Below are 15,556 nucleotides of genomic sequence, written 5' to 3' on the forward strand. Positions count from 1 at the left end.
TATTTCACTATATCAAACAAATGAATTAACACATACTGCACCAGTAGGCATTTGAGCAGACACTTTTGTTGTGTTGCAGTGCTTTTTTAGACTGCTTAAACAAAAACATCTATTATTGTGGCAACAGGCTGATACTATAAACTGTAGTTTTTCAAACAAACTCTTCAGGGACTAGCTCCTGGTCTTATTGGGAAAATCAAAACTGAACAGCTTTCTGAAAAGAAAACTACAGCTATCATATTTGTGTTTGAATACATACAGTATCCAGTTTGCATGTACAGTATATCCCAGAAAAAAGGAGTGATCTATCTACAACATCTGTAAATGAGATGTAAGCAACAGGTATACAAATATCAGACTATTTAACTGTAGCCACTAATTGCAGGATGCTACATGTTTCCACGCTAGGAGCATATAATTATAAGGGTCAGTAATCCCATCAGTGGTATGCAAAACTCCACATGGCTCTTCTCAACACATGTGGGTATTTATAGTCCATTGTTTAACACATCCATTTGCATTAAAATCTGCCTTCTGGACCCAGAGGAAACAATGGCAGATCATTGTTATCTTCACCCAGGAAAAATGCCAAACAGATATGCAAATCTAGAATTACCTTGTGAAAAGCTCAAACAGACTTCAACATAAAGGGCTCTGCTGGTTCACTAAACCCATTGTCCATGTTTTAAGACACTTTTATTTTATGCACAACTCATGATCTTTAGATTTAAATTATGGAACATTTTATCTGAAATCGGGAACTGTTAAAATAAAGCCTATTGTGCGGCCCATCAATGATGGAAAGCTCTTAAGAATGAAAGTGTTTTAGAATGTCATGCACATTTTAATCAAAACCAAAGGACAAAACAACAGGAAAAAGGTCTGTTTGTAACTTTAACAAACAGACCTTTTTATATGTCTATCATAATCAAAATATGCCTCTTTTTTGTTTTAACATGAATGAGATCATACAGTTGCTGAAATCCATGTAAGATTCCCAATGTTAGGAACTCTCATCCCTCTTCAAATGTTTTTGGGAACACTAATCTCCCCACAAAAGTATCTCCTTCTAAATAAACTTTAGGCTGCGAATTGTGGAAGGTCATTATAAACAGAACTGACAAAGCTAGAGTAGCTTTGGCTATACCAAACATGAGAAAAATGGTCCATTATCATCTGGGGTTTTCTCACATCCATGTTTCTATTTTTTAAATATCTATAAGCGCACAACACATATCACAGACATTTTCTGCACAGCCCATAGGCTTTCACTTGAGCTGCAACTTAGCCTGCACTCCTAATCTCCAAAACTGTTGTCCAGTGATGTTTTACTATTTGCATTGCACACTAGTGTCCATGTGGCTGTAATGGGGCTTGTTTCACAGACTATCAGTGCTAACTTGTCAGCAAATGAGCGTACTTAATTTGTGTGCTATTTGGCCTTGGCCAAGTGTCACGGGGTCTTAATTTAATAGTAAATTTCCATTATGGACCTCATGTGCCACTTAATGCAGAAGATTGTAAAGAACATAAAGAGAGGTTACAAACAAGAGAAGGCCATTCTGCCCATCTGGTCTTTTTGGTTGTTGGTACTGATCAAAGGATTGCAACCTGCCATTTCTTGAAGGAAACCAGGAGATCAGCTTCAACGACATGACTGGGTAGCTTGTTCCATACTCCAACAACACTTTGAGTAGAGTTCCCCTATTATTACTTTTAAATGCACATCCAAGTAGTTTCCGCTTATGTAATTTGGTTTGTGTTTCACCATTCATTTTGAAGAAGTCCACTAGGCTCAATACCTTTGAGGGTTTTGAATACGTGGATGAAGTCCCCTCAGACTTCATTAAAAGGGGCATTTACCAACTACAGCAAGCAGTCTTAGATATTCATAAATCTGACATATGAGGTCAAGGATAATTCCTGAAACATGAACTAAGTACAAACATCAATACAGCTTTCTTTGCAGAACTATTAGCAACAGGCAAAGTGAAATTCCATATTTAATGCTATGTTTGTATTAGAAATGTCTATGTACAGTATTACAATGAAGACCTGTAAAAACACATTCTATCACTTCCCATTAATAGCTTCCATTTGTTCATTTTTAACTTTTCATTTATTTTGTTAGTGAAAATGTCTCAATTACTATTATGACATTACCAGACATGAAGTGTTAGAGAAACAAATGCTGTGTGCTTGAGTACCTTCGATATAATGGTTTCCGCATTATTAATCAGGAAAATGCCTGAATAAATTATTCCTGCACAGCATTCATTGGTTATTGATTATTCATAAGATGGTGGCAAGAAATAATTTCACATTTGTGTTTAATATTAAAGTTCTACCCTTTCGAACAAAGAAAAAATACTTTAAATGAAAGATTTACAGAGCAAAGAATCAAAGATAGACATTAAAAACAAAGCAAAATGTTTTTTAACATCTCTATATAGTTATAGATTTATGATGGATAATGGTACTGTCAAATTTGGCTGGACAATGAACAATCACTATTACTGTATTGCATATTATACACAACATCTGCAGTTTTTAGATACAGTATTCACAATATAATTAATAAAATAGGCTTGCTAACCTAGGAACAACAACATAAATTAATTAGGTAAAGAGATATTGTATCAGTCTCTAAATACTGATGCTGTTTTGTAGTACTCTTAGTACTGGGAAAAGCAGAAATGTGAAACAGTATGAATTTCAGTGCAATTATTAGTTGTGAATAGTTTCCATACAATCTCATTTTTTCCAACCTGGCAAACCACGGGCAAGTGTGATTTCGCAGTCAAGTATTCTTATTTTCTTCATGACACAAATCTTTTCATTCATGTCTGTGTGCAGGTGCAACAGCAGGGTGTCTGTAACGCACTGTATCACTCGAAGTGTTTTGAATAATTCCACGACTTAGTGAAGGCAAGTATGGTTTCCATAGAAACCCAATAAAAATGAACTGCCAATGTCTTCTCATATGATATTTCCAATGCAGTCAACATATTGTGAGTTGCATGTGCAGTAGAGTCCAGTAGCTACGTACTGTACAGTATGTGGCAAGATCAAAACATGCACGAAGTTCAGGATAACTCTGCACTCTCTGCAACCGTGAAACAGCAGTTTGCTGCTGACCTGCTCCTTTCACAGGCAGGATGCCCTTCTCCAATAGTGAGTGACAGAAGGAGAATTCCACTTTTAATTACCAGAAAACCCCAGAGCAAGTGTTCCACCTGAACATCCTGATAAGTTAAGGATATAATTTAAAATGAAAACTTTGTCATGACAAACAGAATATGCACCTTGATGAGTACTGTACGTAGTCACAGTCTGTGATTTTCATAATTTACCATTCATGAGCTTTCCAATGGCCTGCAAAGGGTAACCAAAGGCTTTTAATTTTGCATCACAAAATGATTCCCCAGCATAGCATAATGGTGATGTGATGGCACCCCTTGACCTACCTCTGTTGCTGCGGTCACCTAACATTTACAGAAAAATACACTTGTTTTATCATGTGTACTAGAAAAAAAAAATAAACCATTTATTTTTTTCCTTTTTAATTCAAATAGTAATACATAATAAATCCCTTCCAATCTACAAAACATGCACGGTTCTCATGTGCCACTTTTTAAAAAAAATATTCTGCTTCTGGAATAAAATTACCACAAGTACTGTACCTTATCACAAGTCTTTACATGCCAGCATTGTATGTCTTACTTCTCACAGTCACGTTGAATTATTACGATTCAACACTGGCTTTTCCACAATTAAATCAGATGGGAGGTATTGTATTAAGCCAGGAATTCAGTCAAGCCACACAGGGTAAAAACACCTAAAGCAACAGAACTATGAGTTGCAGCTTGTAAAATTATACACGATAAAATAGTTACAGTCTTGTTATTTGGGGATGCAGGTAACATGCCTAACCAAACAAAGGTCTTGTTTTTTGCCAAAGTACCATATACTTCCACTGTAATATTTATCTGCCAGCACTGTAAGATGAAATTACTTATTATTGCACACATAACTTCTGCAACTCTCCAGGGTTGCCCCCAGTTCCTCACAAGCTGTCAGCAAAGCCCGTGCTCTGGTTAGGAGGCTGATGGCTTGGCTGTGTTGGCACGGACACGGGCTTGGTCTACTGCATCCAGGAGGTTTTTGGAGTCCATGGCCAGCGTGTGAGCAGCTGCCAGCATTTGCCTCTTGCACTCTTCGCTGAGGGAGGTGATCGCATTCTGCTGCGCCAGCTTCATCTTGCTGATCAGTTCTGCCATGTCCTTGTTCAGCAACTTCTGAGTGCCTTCGATCTGCAGGGAGAAACTTGGCACCTGATTCATGCCCGCAACCGGCATGCCATACTGCAACTCCACGTGAAAAAGACAACAAGGATGATGGTGGAGCCCTTGCCAACAACCGACATTCGGGTTTATGATTTAGCAGGTGGTGGTTACCTACTGTAATGATGTAACCACATAAATTGGGAGCAGAAGAAGAGCAACTTGAATTTAAAACCATATTTCAGAGAACCCAAAGACAAAAAAAATCCTATTTCTTCCATTTCAGCACCAAACAGGTTTTAAATTATAGATGGAAGAGTGGGGTGCAGTTTGGCAGGAATCATGCTACTGCTACTACATGCTACTGATGATAGTGCAGACATGGAAATTGCCACAATTGTAACACAGTCATTTTAAATAATGGAACAAGTAATAGGTTTATTCCATGCTGAAAAAAAGAAGAAAGAGAACACAACGTTTCGGCCTTGGAGCCTTCTTCAGGTGTCAGGTGTCTTCAGGACACCTGAAGAAGGCTCCAAGGCCGAAACGTTGTGTTCTCTTTCTTCTTTTTTTCAGCATGGAATAAACCTATTACTTGTTCCTTTGCAGCCTACGCATGCTGACGCAGCTACCCACCTGAACTACATTTTAAATAATTCTGGGTTGATTAATGCACACAGGAGCACTCATCTGTTTTGCATACAAATCATTAAGGGCAGGGCAGTCTACGTAGACCCTGAAGAACTCTTACCTCTGTCCGTTTGGATGCGTGCAGTGTGGGCAGAACTTCGTCCACGCTGTGGATCAGATCACGCAGAGTCAACCCAACTGACTGCAAGACGAGAAAGGGAGAAGTCACTGGTGCTGCACCGAATGATTCCACTGATAATGCACACTGTAGGAGCAAGACCTGAATTTCTGAGGTACCAGCCTAGGTAGGCTTGAGAGACAAACTAGAAAATGCAAACTACAAACTGCAGCTGTATCATTAGGTTGTGAAATGCAAGCACATGGATAGAGGCCCAATAGAGGCTGTCACACTGACAAAGACATGGTGATCTAAGGTACGGTAGCATCTAGTAGCAAAAGACAAAATTAATGGAAAGTGACAACCTAGAATGGTTAAACCTGCCCAATAGTAAAAGGTCAGTCTGCCTGTCAGTCTTTCAGACTGTTTTTTTATTGGCCAGGGAAGTTATTTCTTCCTTAAATCAGTCTTTCAGAAAGCACTCAAACCTCAGCCACCTTAATTTTAACAAAGATGCTGAATTCCTATTCTAAATTCCTATTTCTGCTTATTGTGCTGTTCTGAAAAAAACATATAGTCTCTAAACACCTTGTATTAAAGATCAAAGCAATTCCCATTTCCTGTTTCCAAAATTAAGTGCAAAACCAGATTTTCTACAGTATAGTGAGAGTTACATCTTCATCAATACTTTAAGGGGTCTTGAAAATGAAAACTTGAAATGCCTATCACATTCATTTAGACAACATGCCTGAGAAAATGCAATGATACCTTTCAGTACAGAAATCAAGCACAACCATTCTTGCCACTGGAGGAAATGGGCTCAATAAGATGAGAACGTTGCCAAGGCAGTTTCCAAAACTATTGGAAGTGACTGCAAATTATTTGCAAGAGACAGCAGCAATAATGGTCACATTCGACTTAGTTCTAACATGAAATGACTCAGAAAAAACACTATCAGTAGTTATGAATTTTGTGCCCATTTCAGACAACAGGTACTTGAATGGGTGAAAGGAAGTCTCTGAAGCCTATAGTATAAGCTTTCTCAATTTCTGTGCTGAATAATCCCTCCTATTCATTCTGCAACACTGCTGGGATAAGCTGTAATCACTGCCCTTTGCAGACCTAACCTGAATTTAACTCAAGAGTGACATTCTTCTCCAGCTTCCAGCATACAGTACATTTAGTACTGTATTAGTATTTAGTACAGTACATTGGTGTTTTTCAAACTACATATACTGTATGTGCCACTGAAAGAAATCAGAGTAATTGCTAACCTAAGTCTTAAATGCAAAAAATAGAAAGGTATACAAGTTGACACAAGAATCCACAATCAGGAAATGTATAATGTCAATCCAATTATGACATCTTCAGCAATGAAACAAGGATCCAAAGGCACTAGTGAAAATAAAAGAACAGAAAAAAGCCATGGGTGTCTCTTTATTCACATACTGTAACTAAACTTAATTCACTTTGGAACATTCCAAGAAAATATTCAAACAAGAAAACAAGCCTTTGAAACACTAACACTGAACTTCAATTTCATTCCCTCCTCCCTCACCCCATAATCGTACTACTATATTGCCAGCAGAACTACCACCACCCAACCCAAAATTGTTTCAGAGAGGATTCACTTATTCCATAAGCCAACCTGAGCATTCTCCTGCTGCTCTTGTATGCCGTTATTATCTCCACAGAAAGCAACCTACCTTAACAACATTGACGTACTCAGAAGCCGGCAGCACATTGACATCATTCTTCAGCTGGACCACCACCTTCACCAGCTCCATGACGAAGTGGTAAACCTTGTCCTCAGAGCGGTCCATCTCCGCAGTTGGGGCAGGCTGCTCAACAAAGATCAAGAGATCACCGCATACAGTATATCACAGAGCTCTCCAACCCCTCCCACTTCTAAAGTAATTAATTGCTTAAGCTTATACTGTATAGTGCTTTTCTGGACACTCCACTCAAAGCGCTTTACAGGTAATGGGGACTCCCCTCCACCACCACCAATGTGCAGCCCCACCTGGATGATGCAACGGCGGCCATAGTGCGCCAGAACGCTCACCACACATCAGCTATCAGTGGGGAGGAGAACATAGTGATGAAGCCAGTTCAGAGATGGGGATTATTAGGAGGCCATGATACGTAAAGGCCAATGGGAAATTTGACCAGGACACCGGAGTTACACCCCTACTCTTTTAAAAAAACGCCCTGGGATTTCTTAATGACACAGAGAGTCAGGACCTCGGTTTTACATCTCATCCTAAGGAAGGCGCCCCTTTACAGTATAATGTCCCCATCACAATACTGGGGCATTAGGACCCACAAAGTCCACAGGGTGAGTGTCCCCACTGTCCCCACTAACACCAGGTCCAGCAGCAACCTTCGTTTTTCCCAGGAGGTCTCCAATCCAGGAACTGACCAGGCTCACACCTGCTGAGATTCAGTGGGTAGCCAGTTTTGAGTTGCAGGGTGATATGGCTGCTGGCAAAAGTACTTGATCTGACCACCCCAGTGTGTGTGTCCATTTTGTGTTTTTTACATAAAAACATTTCCATGAATACACTGATCATTAGCTGTCTGGAGCCCATACAAACAGCATAACAAACATTGTTTTCATAAAATGAAAACAAGTTCTGAAATCTTAGAACTCTATTGAAGCAAAGTTCTACAGTTTACATAATCAAGGGGATTCTTCTAAATCTTAATATTGAATTAAGCAAAGGTATAAAAAAGCATTTGGTATTTTTTGCCCTTAAGTCCCAAGATCTGTGTACTTCAAATCAAAATTCATTATTTTGTGTAATTATTTTGATTAAGATGAAATAAATACAGTTTGTATAGAATATGATTAATGTAATACACTCTAAAGTGCTGGCAAAATGAAAACTTCTTGCTGTCAAGACATTACTATTAAATTAATATGATATATTTAACAATTTTGAAAATCAAATATTTACATTTTTATTCTCTAAGAATGCAAGAGGTGTGCGTTTGGGATTATCTGAAGATGTATCCATTAAGGAATGATTTAATTTAAAAAATATAGATTTTACATTTCAAAGACAGACATTTGTTCATTCAGGTTGATGTATTGCCAAGTTACAGACTGGCAAAACTTTGCCGAAACTGACTCATTGTTGATATTGCCAGCTGGTAAGCAAGACTTTTTAAGGAAATTACTTTTTGGACAATTGTCTTAAATGGCAGAAATGCATACCTAGCAATCTCCACTAGAATTTCAATTTCCAGGAAGATTTTGCTTTAATTAAGTAATATGTGTAAATGTACTGTAATCACTGATGCAGGCTGATTACCTGAGCCGTCAATCTGGGAGGTTTTTCTGGGGGACCTGTGAATTGAGCTTGAAGAAAAGCAAGCAGCAGAAGTACAGAAGAAAAAGGAAGGCAGTTCAAGAAAATGGTGAAGTGAAACAGTACACACCACAATGATTGTATACGCACAAGAAACTTGGTTCACAAGTGGAATCTGAGCTTAAAAAAAGATACAGGACAGAGTGATGTCATGATGAGATTTCCAAATGTAAAAACAATTATAAGCAGAGCCCCTTATTCCACCATGGGAAAATCAGTGAGGCAAAAAGATTGTCAATCTTAAAAAACACAGTACCCATAGAAAGTCTCCACCCCCCTTGGACTTTGTCATGGTCTCGTGTTATAGCACTGAACCAAGATGTGTTTAACTGAGAATTTTTGCCACTCATCAACACCAAGTACTCTATAATGTCAAAGTGAAAAAAAAATTCAGACATTTAACTAAATTAATTAAAAATAAAACACAGAAAATAATTGTATACAGAAGTATTCATATCCCCTCCCCCCAGAGTTAATACTTGTTAAGACGACCTTTGGCAGCAATTACAGCTGTGAGTCTCTTTGGGTAAGTCTCTATCAGCGTTGCACATCTTGACACTGGAATTTTTGCCCATTCCTGTTAGCAAAATTGCTCAAGCTCCATCAAGTTGGATGGGGACTGTTTGTGATCAGCAATTTTTAAATAATTCCACAGATGTTCAATTGGATTGGGGTCTGGGCTTCGACTGGGCCGCTCCAGGACATTAACCTTTTTGGTTTTAAGCCACTCCAGTGTGGCTTTTGCTGTACAGTATGTTTCGGGTCATTGTCCTGTTGGAAGATGAATCGTCTTCCAAGTCACAGTGCTCTTACGGATTGCGGCCCGTTTTCCTCCAGGATTTTTCTGTAATTAGCTCCATCCAATTTTCCTTCTATCATTATGGGCTTTCCAGTCCCTGCCGCAGAGAAGCATCCCCAAAGCATGATGCTTCCACCACCATGCTTCACTGTAGGGATGGTGTTCTCAGTGTGATGTGCTGTGTTAGGTTTGTGCCAAACATAAAGTTCAAATTTGTTCTCATCAGACCATAGAATCTTCCTCCTTATTGTTGAGTCTCTCACATGCCTTTGGGCAAACTCCAGCCAAGATGTGATATGAGTTTTTTTCAACAAAGGCTTTCTTCTTGCTACCCTTCCGTACAAGCCAGAAACCAGAAAGAAAACACGGGGAAAAAAAGACTAGGATAGGGGCTGGAAGAAGAACAGGGGGCGTGTCAAAGGTGCGCTGGTGTTCGGGGGGGAGTTTTCCAAGGCAAATTAGTCCAAGGGAGTCCACGAGAATATCCAGAGCAAGCCAAAGTCCAAAGCCGGGTGCTCCATCCTGACAGACAAGACAAGAGTTAAAGGCCGGAGCGGGATCCGGCGAAGGGTCGGGGGAATAACGGGGCCAGGCGCTCCCAGTCCCGGACCCAGATGGTCAGGACGCCCTTGTGAAGCCTATGCTGTCAAGCCGCTCCTGGACTCGCGGGTAGGCGGACTTCCGGGCATCCATGTTCCAAAGCTGAGCCCAGATTGGCAGGAACATCTGGCTTTTATAGGACCGGGGCAGGAACCAGAGGCAGGTGCAGGAGATAGAGAATAAACGAGGAAAGGCTGGAGCGTCCTTAAGGGGAGGGGTTTACGATCGTGACAGGAGGACTGTAACTCAGTTTTGGAGGATGGCCAGTTCTGGTCAGATTCACAGTTGTTCCATATTTTCTCACCTTTTTAATGATGGACTAAGTGGGGAAGCTCCCAGAAACAGGTGTATTTATTCTGAAATCATGTGAAACACCTCAACTGCACACATGTGGACTCCAGTCGAGTAATTATGTGACTTGGAGAAGAGAGTTGGTTACGTCAGAGGTAATTTAGGTGCGTCAAAGCAAGAGGGTGAATACTTATTATTCAATAATTTTCAGGTGTTTATTTTTAATTAATTTAGTAAAATGTCTGGATTTTTGTTTTTACTTTGACATTATAGAGTAATTTGTGTTGATGAGTGGCAAAAATTCTCAGTTAAATACAATAACAGCTACACAATAAAATGTGAAAAAGTCCAAGGGTGGTGTAGACATTCCATAGGCAATGTATGTATTTTACAGCTAAGAGAATGTCTGTATTTTTATAGAAAATCTAATAAAACCACTGTATGCTGTATATAGCGCTAACATTCTTCCTTAAATACCATACAGGGATTATTTCAAATATATACAATATACACTAGGTATATTCTCTGTACTTACACTTACTCTTACTTACTCTGCAGTCTTTTCAATGATACAAAAAAACATCACTGCATGTTTAAGCCTTGGGCCCCTGAGGGCCAAACCATAAGAATAGATTTCAGAACCTCCAGACTCTGGGAACAGTGAGCCAATGACTTTTGAGTGCTACTCTAGGATGAGACAACAGCAGAGACACTAAACGACTAAGCGCCAGTCATGGTTCACAGCAATGCTCATACCAGCGAGTAGTGACTGTGAATATTATACACAAATGTTTCTTCTTCCATGCTCAGTTTGATTAATCTGTGATCTTTTTAAAGACCTATGGTCAAACTTTCAAAGCAGGCCGTCTTAGCTGGTACTCTTAAACAATCCAAGAAACCTCTCCCTAAATTCTCTCTAGTCTTAGAGAAGGAACCCCATCATTTCCTACTTTTTTTACATTCTTATTCCTCTATCCCTCTTTAGCAATGGCTAAGGAGATGTACTGTAAAAGGCCAAATGTTGCGTATGAAAATTCTCCTGATTCATGTTTGAATGAATCCCCATGACCTAATGGAGTTTAAATAAGACAAATTAACAAAACAGCTTTAATCTTCTCTAATTGCTTTACGGTTTGGATGCAGATGTTACTGCAACAATTTTAATAGTTTCTGTTCAACAAGAATGAATCATTACTGTCCCAGGGTGTTCTAAAAGGGTTTTTATTTTATTTTACACTGTTTATAGTGTCAGAGTAAAAATAAAAACCTTTTGTAAATGAAATTCTGCCAAGCAGTACTCACCATATCCAGATTCCTTTTCAGGCACCTTTAATGTAAAGGAAATAGCTTAAATCACCTAATTTAGTTTTGCTTCAATTAAACTGAAAAGATTACCAAGTTTCAGATTTAATTTGGATTTGAAATTTCCTAAACACACAAGAAATTGAAATCTTCTGAAACCAGCTCCATTATATGCAAGTATTATAAGCAATATTTATATACTGTATGCATTACTTTTTTGAACAACATATAGCAAATGGTATAAGCTAAAGACACTAATATTTAAAATGATCATTTACAGTACTGTAAGTACTGTATGGTCTATGCACTATATACAGTACTTTACATACTGTACAGTACATCTATGAACTAAAGTATGCGGAAAGACTAAACTGTAGACTCTTTCAAACAGTCTCAAACAATTAGGTTTTCGTATTGGATTCATTATTTCTGTTGTAGTAGACAGAGAACAAACCTCTGATGTTTTACTGCCTTCTTGTATCATAGGATCCTGCAGAAAACAAAACAGAAAAAACAGAAGAATTAAACAATATTACAGGTTACTAACGAAAAATCAATATCACAAAATAAGAAAACAATTTTAGCATTCTATGATTTCCAAACTGTACTTTGATAAAAGATATTGTATAACAGCAACCTACTACCAATACAACCTACATTTTTAAGAATATTCAGTAATTGCAGATTGAATGACAAACTATTCCAAAATGTCCTGAGAGGTGATCAGACAAGCTCTGTGTCTTACTAGCAGTTTCTCTTCCTTCTCCAGCCATTTGTTGTCTTCTATCATCTCCTGCTTCTGTCTCTTCAGGGTCTCCTGCATGCGAGCCTTTTCAATTTCCCACAGCCGCTGAGCATCCTCCTTGCTGACAGGTTCCACGATGAAGTCACCCTCCTTTCCAACAGACATGGGGATAACTTAAAGATCACTTTATTGGCCGTATACAATTTCTTGCAATAGGAATTTGTCTTTTCGCATACCCCAGCTTGCTCTCCATGAGACACACAGACAGGGAGAGAAGCTCGGGGTCAGAGTGCAGGGTCAGCCATTTATACAGCACCCCTGGAGCAGTTGGGGTTAAGGGCCTTGCTCAGGAGCCCAACGGAATAGGATTCCTCTGCCGGCCGCGGGATTTGAACCGACAACCTTCCAGCCACAGGCGCAAATGGTAATCAGTGGTAATCAAGCCTGACATTTACATTCCACTGCAAATATTTTCTCCAGATAATCCTTAATTACAGAAAATTATCTTCAGCACCTGGGTTGTTGAAGCTATTTGGAAACTATTTCATTTTGAACCAATGTTCAGAGGCATTTAAATGCATGGAATGGAAAAGCCAATGTTGACTACTACTCGGCTAGATTCTTTATTAATGTTTCCTCTCCTTTGTGGCTGGTTCTTTCTATGCTAGTGAAAAATGACAAATAGAACTGATAACTAAAACACAACCTATAAGATGGAAATTAATGTGGAACACATCTCTTAATGACTTTAGGGGCAACAGTGAAAAACTCTGCAGTGTCCCAAAATATTTTAAATATTGTAAACATTTTAAAAGAAAAGCCAGATCTTGAATTGTCTGCATAGTCATACACACTGATTGGATGTTTAAACATAATGTAGATATTTCTTTTTTTTTCAAAGCAAACTTTAAGAAAGTTATCTCATAATTACGAGATAAGTAATTATTGTGTACTTTATGTGATCATGAGATAGCACAATTGTCAAGTAGGTAGCTACGTCAGCATGCACAGCCAAAACATTGTGTTCCTTTTCTTCTCTTTTCAGCATGGAACGAACCTTTAACTTATTCCTTTAATATATATATTGTTATATATCGCGATATATATCGCTATGTGTGGAATTACAGTTTTAAGCAGCGCAAGTGATTGCATGTAAAACTGTTCCTAACGGAACCATCATTGCTTTGATCTCTAAATCCCACAAAACTGGTCCTCATGCTTGAAACGATTCTGTTCATATTTGCTCCAAATTGCAAGATTTCATTATGACTAAACCCCAGTTGAAAGTAAATCTGTACAAATTCTGCAGAGCTGGGCATTGACACAATCATTAAACTGAAAGTGCCAGCAAAGTTCACAGTAGTTACTATATGTGTTCAGTGCACGACATAACAGATTGTACAGTACATACACTTACGTAAGCATTGCTATCTCGTAATTACGAGATAAGGGGGCGAATATTTTTTTTCCCTTGGTGGCAGCAATGCGCTTCCGTAATTTTGACTATTAGTTCATGTTAAATTGAATTTATGTTTATGGAAATGTATTGCTATGTCCTTAAGACTACAGACAAAAGAAAGAGTGATTTATCCCACAGGCTCCAGTATTTCACTTGAGCTAATTTTTACCAAGTTACACCATTCACACATAACAGTCGTTGTCGTGTAACTATACTAAACCCTCTCTAACAATGTGCCAAGGCAATAAGTACTGTAGACTTGTTTGAGGGAGACAATTTGTTAGGCTTTGCTGCACCTAAAGACTTATAATGTTATAAGAGTTATATTTGAAGGATATGAACAGTATTGGTCCTTTTTAATTTTTAGGTTTTTTAATTTCCTGCCACAGTAAAACTGTCCACAACATGAGAGTGATGAGCAATAATTTCTTTAGATTTTTAAACTAATAACCACATTGCATCACGACTTGTAAAAGTTAAGATTTTCAGAGAATGTACGGTATGTACCCCACCCCTCTTTATTTTTCAAAGATGTCACTGTGAGTAAATCGATGCTGACATTTTAGGATAAACAAAACAATAAAGAGCTAATTAACTGACTTTTATCTCTTTAGATTGAAAAACTGCCCAAGCTTTTATCGGACCAAGAAATCAATTAGCAGGTGGCAGTGCTGGCTGGCAAAGTTTTTAAATTAGTTTTTTTTTCATGTTCAGAGTTTAATTACAGTATGCCATGCATTGCAAAAACATAAATGAAAAGGGCCTAAAGAACATGAATTAAATGAAAACCTTACTTTGCATTATTGTTGTTTTTCCATTATTTTCTATTATTATTTCCATTATTCCATAATAAATGTAATTACTGTATGTTGAAAACAAGAAAAAGTATATAATTTTCATATTTGTTCCCCAATTGCAAAAACAGTTACTAAATGTTACTAAAAATGGTATAGAAATGTCTGTGGATTATGTGTAAACAAGAGTTCACGTTTATAATAAAGAGACAATTCAAATAAATGAATGCAGAGCTGTACAAATTAAGCTCTAACTTAAATAAAATCTGTCGATTCATGTATATTTAAATTTTATTTGTCATGTCTCCCGAGCTACTTTCTACTCAGAATTTGTACAAATTTCAAATTATTTCAGGAAAAAAATGAAAGTACGTGTTTTAAAGTGGAACATACTGTAGATAATGTTAATACTCATTCTGGACCCCAAGAACTGTATTATAATGGCTCTGCACTGTAATTTACAGGTAATGAGAAAATGATAAGTAAACAGACAACAGGAGAAATTCAACCTAATTTCAAGATAGATGGACAAATGGATGGATAGTAAAATCATCACACAGACAGGCATGCAAGCAGGCCGGCAGACCATCCTTCCTTGGTGGTAGATTCATCCTTTCGATGGGGTTCTCGCCACCTCTCTTCAAGAGGGGGAGACTGTCCCTTTGCCCTTGCTCGTGCGCCCATCTCCGCACGACAGGCAGCGCCAGTGAGCCACTCTTACCCCCATACTCCGGCGTCTGGGGACCTGGCGCGGCAGGAGCAGCCTGTTGTTGGAGTCGACGGGTGTCTGGTAATCAGGCGGGCTAGCAATGGCAGGCGAGCTGGCGCACAGAGACTCTGGCAGCTGGGAAGCAGGTGGCAAAAGTTGGGGCAGAAGGCAAATGGGACAGAACACACACACAGAGGCGGTCAGCATGAACGCGACGCGAAAGCACGGGAATGCCGACACACTGAAAGCCATAGAAGAAACACAGGATTTCGTTTATCTTCATGGGCTTTTTGCTCAACCAAGAAAGGGCTATACTCGAAACAACTACAGTATATACAAGAGGAATGTGGACTTCCCACAGCACTGTTGTTTCATCTAGCACTGACTTGCAACAGCGCATCCTCTTCCTTACAATATACGAGTAGATAAGTAGACTGGGAATCTAAAAAATC

The 15,556-nt window shown here is 38.7% G+C and overlaps 1 protein-coding gene across 4 annotated transcripts in view; it reads right to left on the reverse strand.

Annotated features, from left to right (window-relative positions):
- Positions 1-1,986: 1,986 nt before the first annotated feature.
- The window catches only part of ptk2ba (protein tyrosine kinase 2 beta, a), an 80,129-nt gene continuing 66,559 nt past the window's right edge, over positions 1,987-15,556 (reverse strand). Inside the window, exons 24-31 of one of the 4 annotated variants that reach the window (XM_088626425.1) lie at positions 15,117-15,239; positions 12,143-12,292; positions 11,852-11,887; positions 11,398-11,422; positions 8,349-8,383; positions 6,738-6,872; positions 5,035-5,115; positions 1,987-4,313 (exon numbers count right to left, since the gene is read on the reverse strand). In XM_088626425.1, coding sequence (XP_088482551.1) covers positions 4,098-4,313; positions 5,035-5,115; positions 6,738-6,872; positions 8,349-8,383; positions 11,398-11,422; positions 11,852-11,887; positions 12,143-12,292; positions 15,117-15,239 — 801 coding nt within the window. In that variant the 3' untranslated portion in view covers positions 1,987-4,097. Of the gene's footprint in view, positions 4,314-5,034; positions 5,116-6,737; positions 6,873-8,348; positions 8,526-11,397; positions 11,423-11,851; positions 11,888-12,142; positions 12,293-15,116; positions 15,240-15,556 lie in introns of those variants that run through there. The other 3 variants (XM_088626424.1, XM_088626426.1, XR_015935484.1) reach the window with 3 other exon arrangements.

The sequence above is a fragment of the Lepisosteus platostomus genome, chromosome 3 (assembly GCF_059453375.1).
Source record: "Lepisosteus platostomus isolate fLepPlt1 chromosome 3, fLepPlt1.hap1, whole genome shotgun sequence".
Lineage (NCBI taxonomy): Eukaryota > Metazoa > Chordata > Actinopteri > Semionotiformes > Lepisosteidae > Lepisosteus > Lepisosteus platostomus.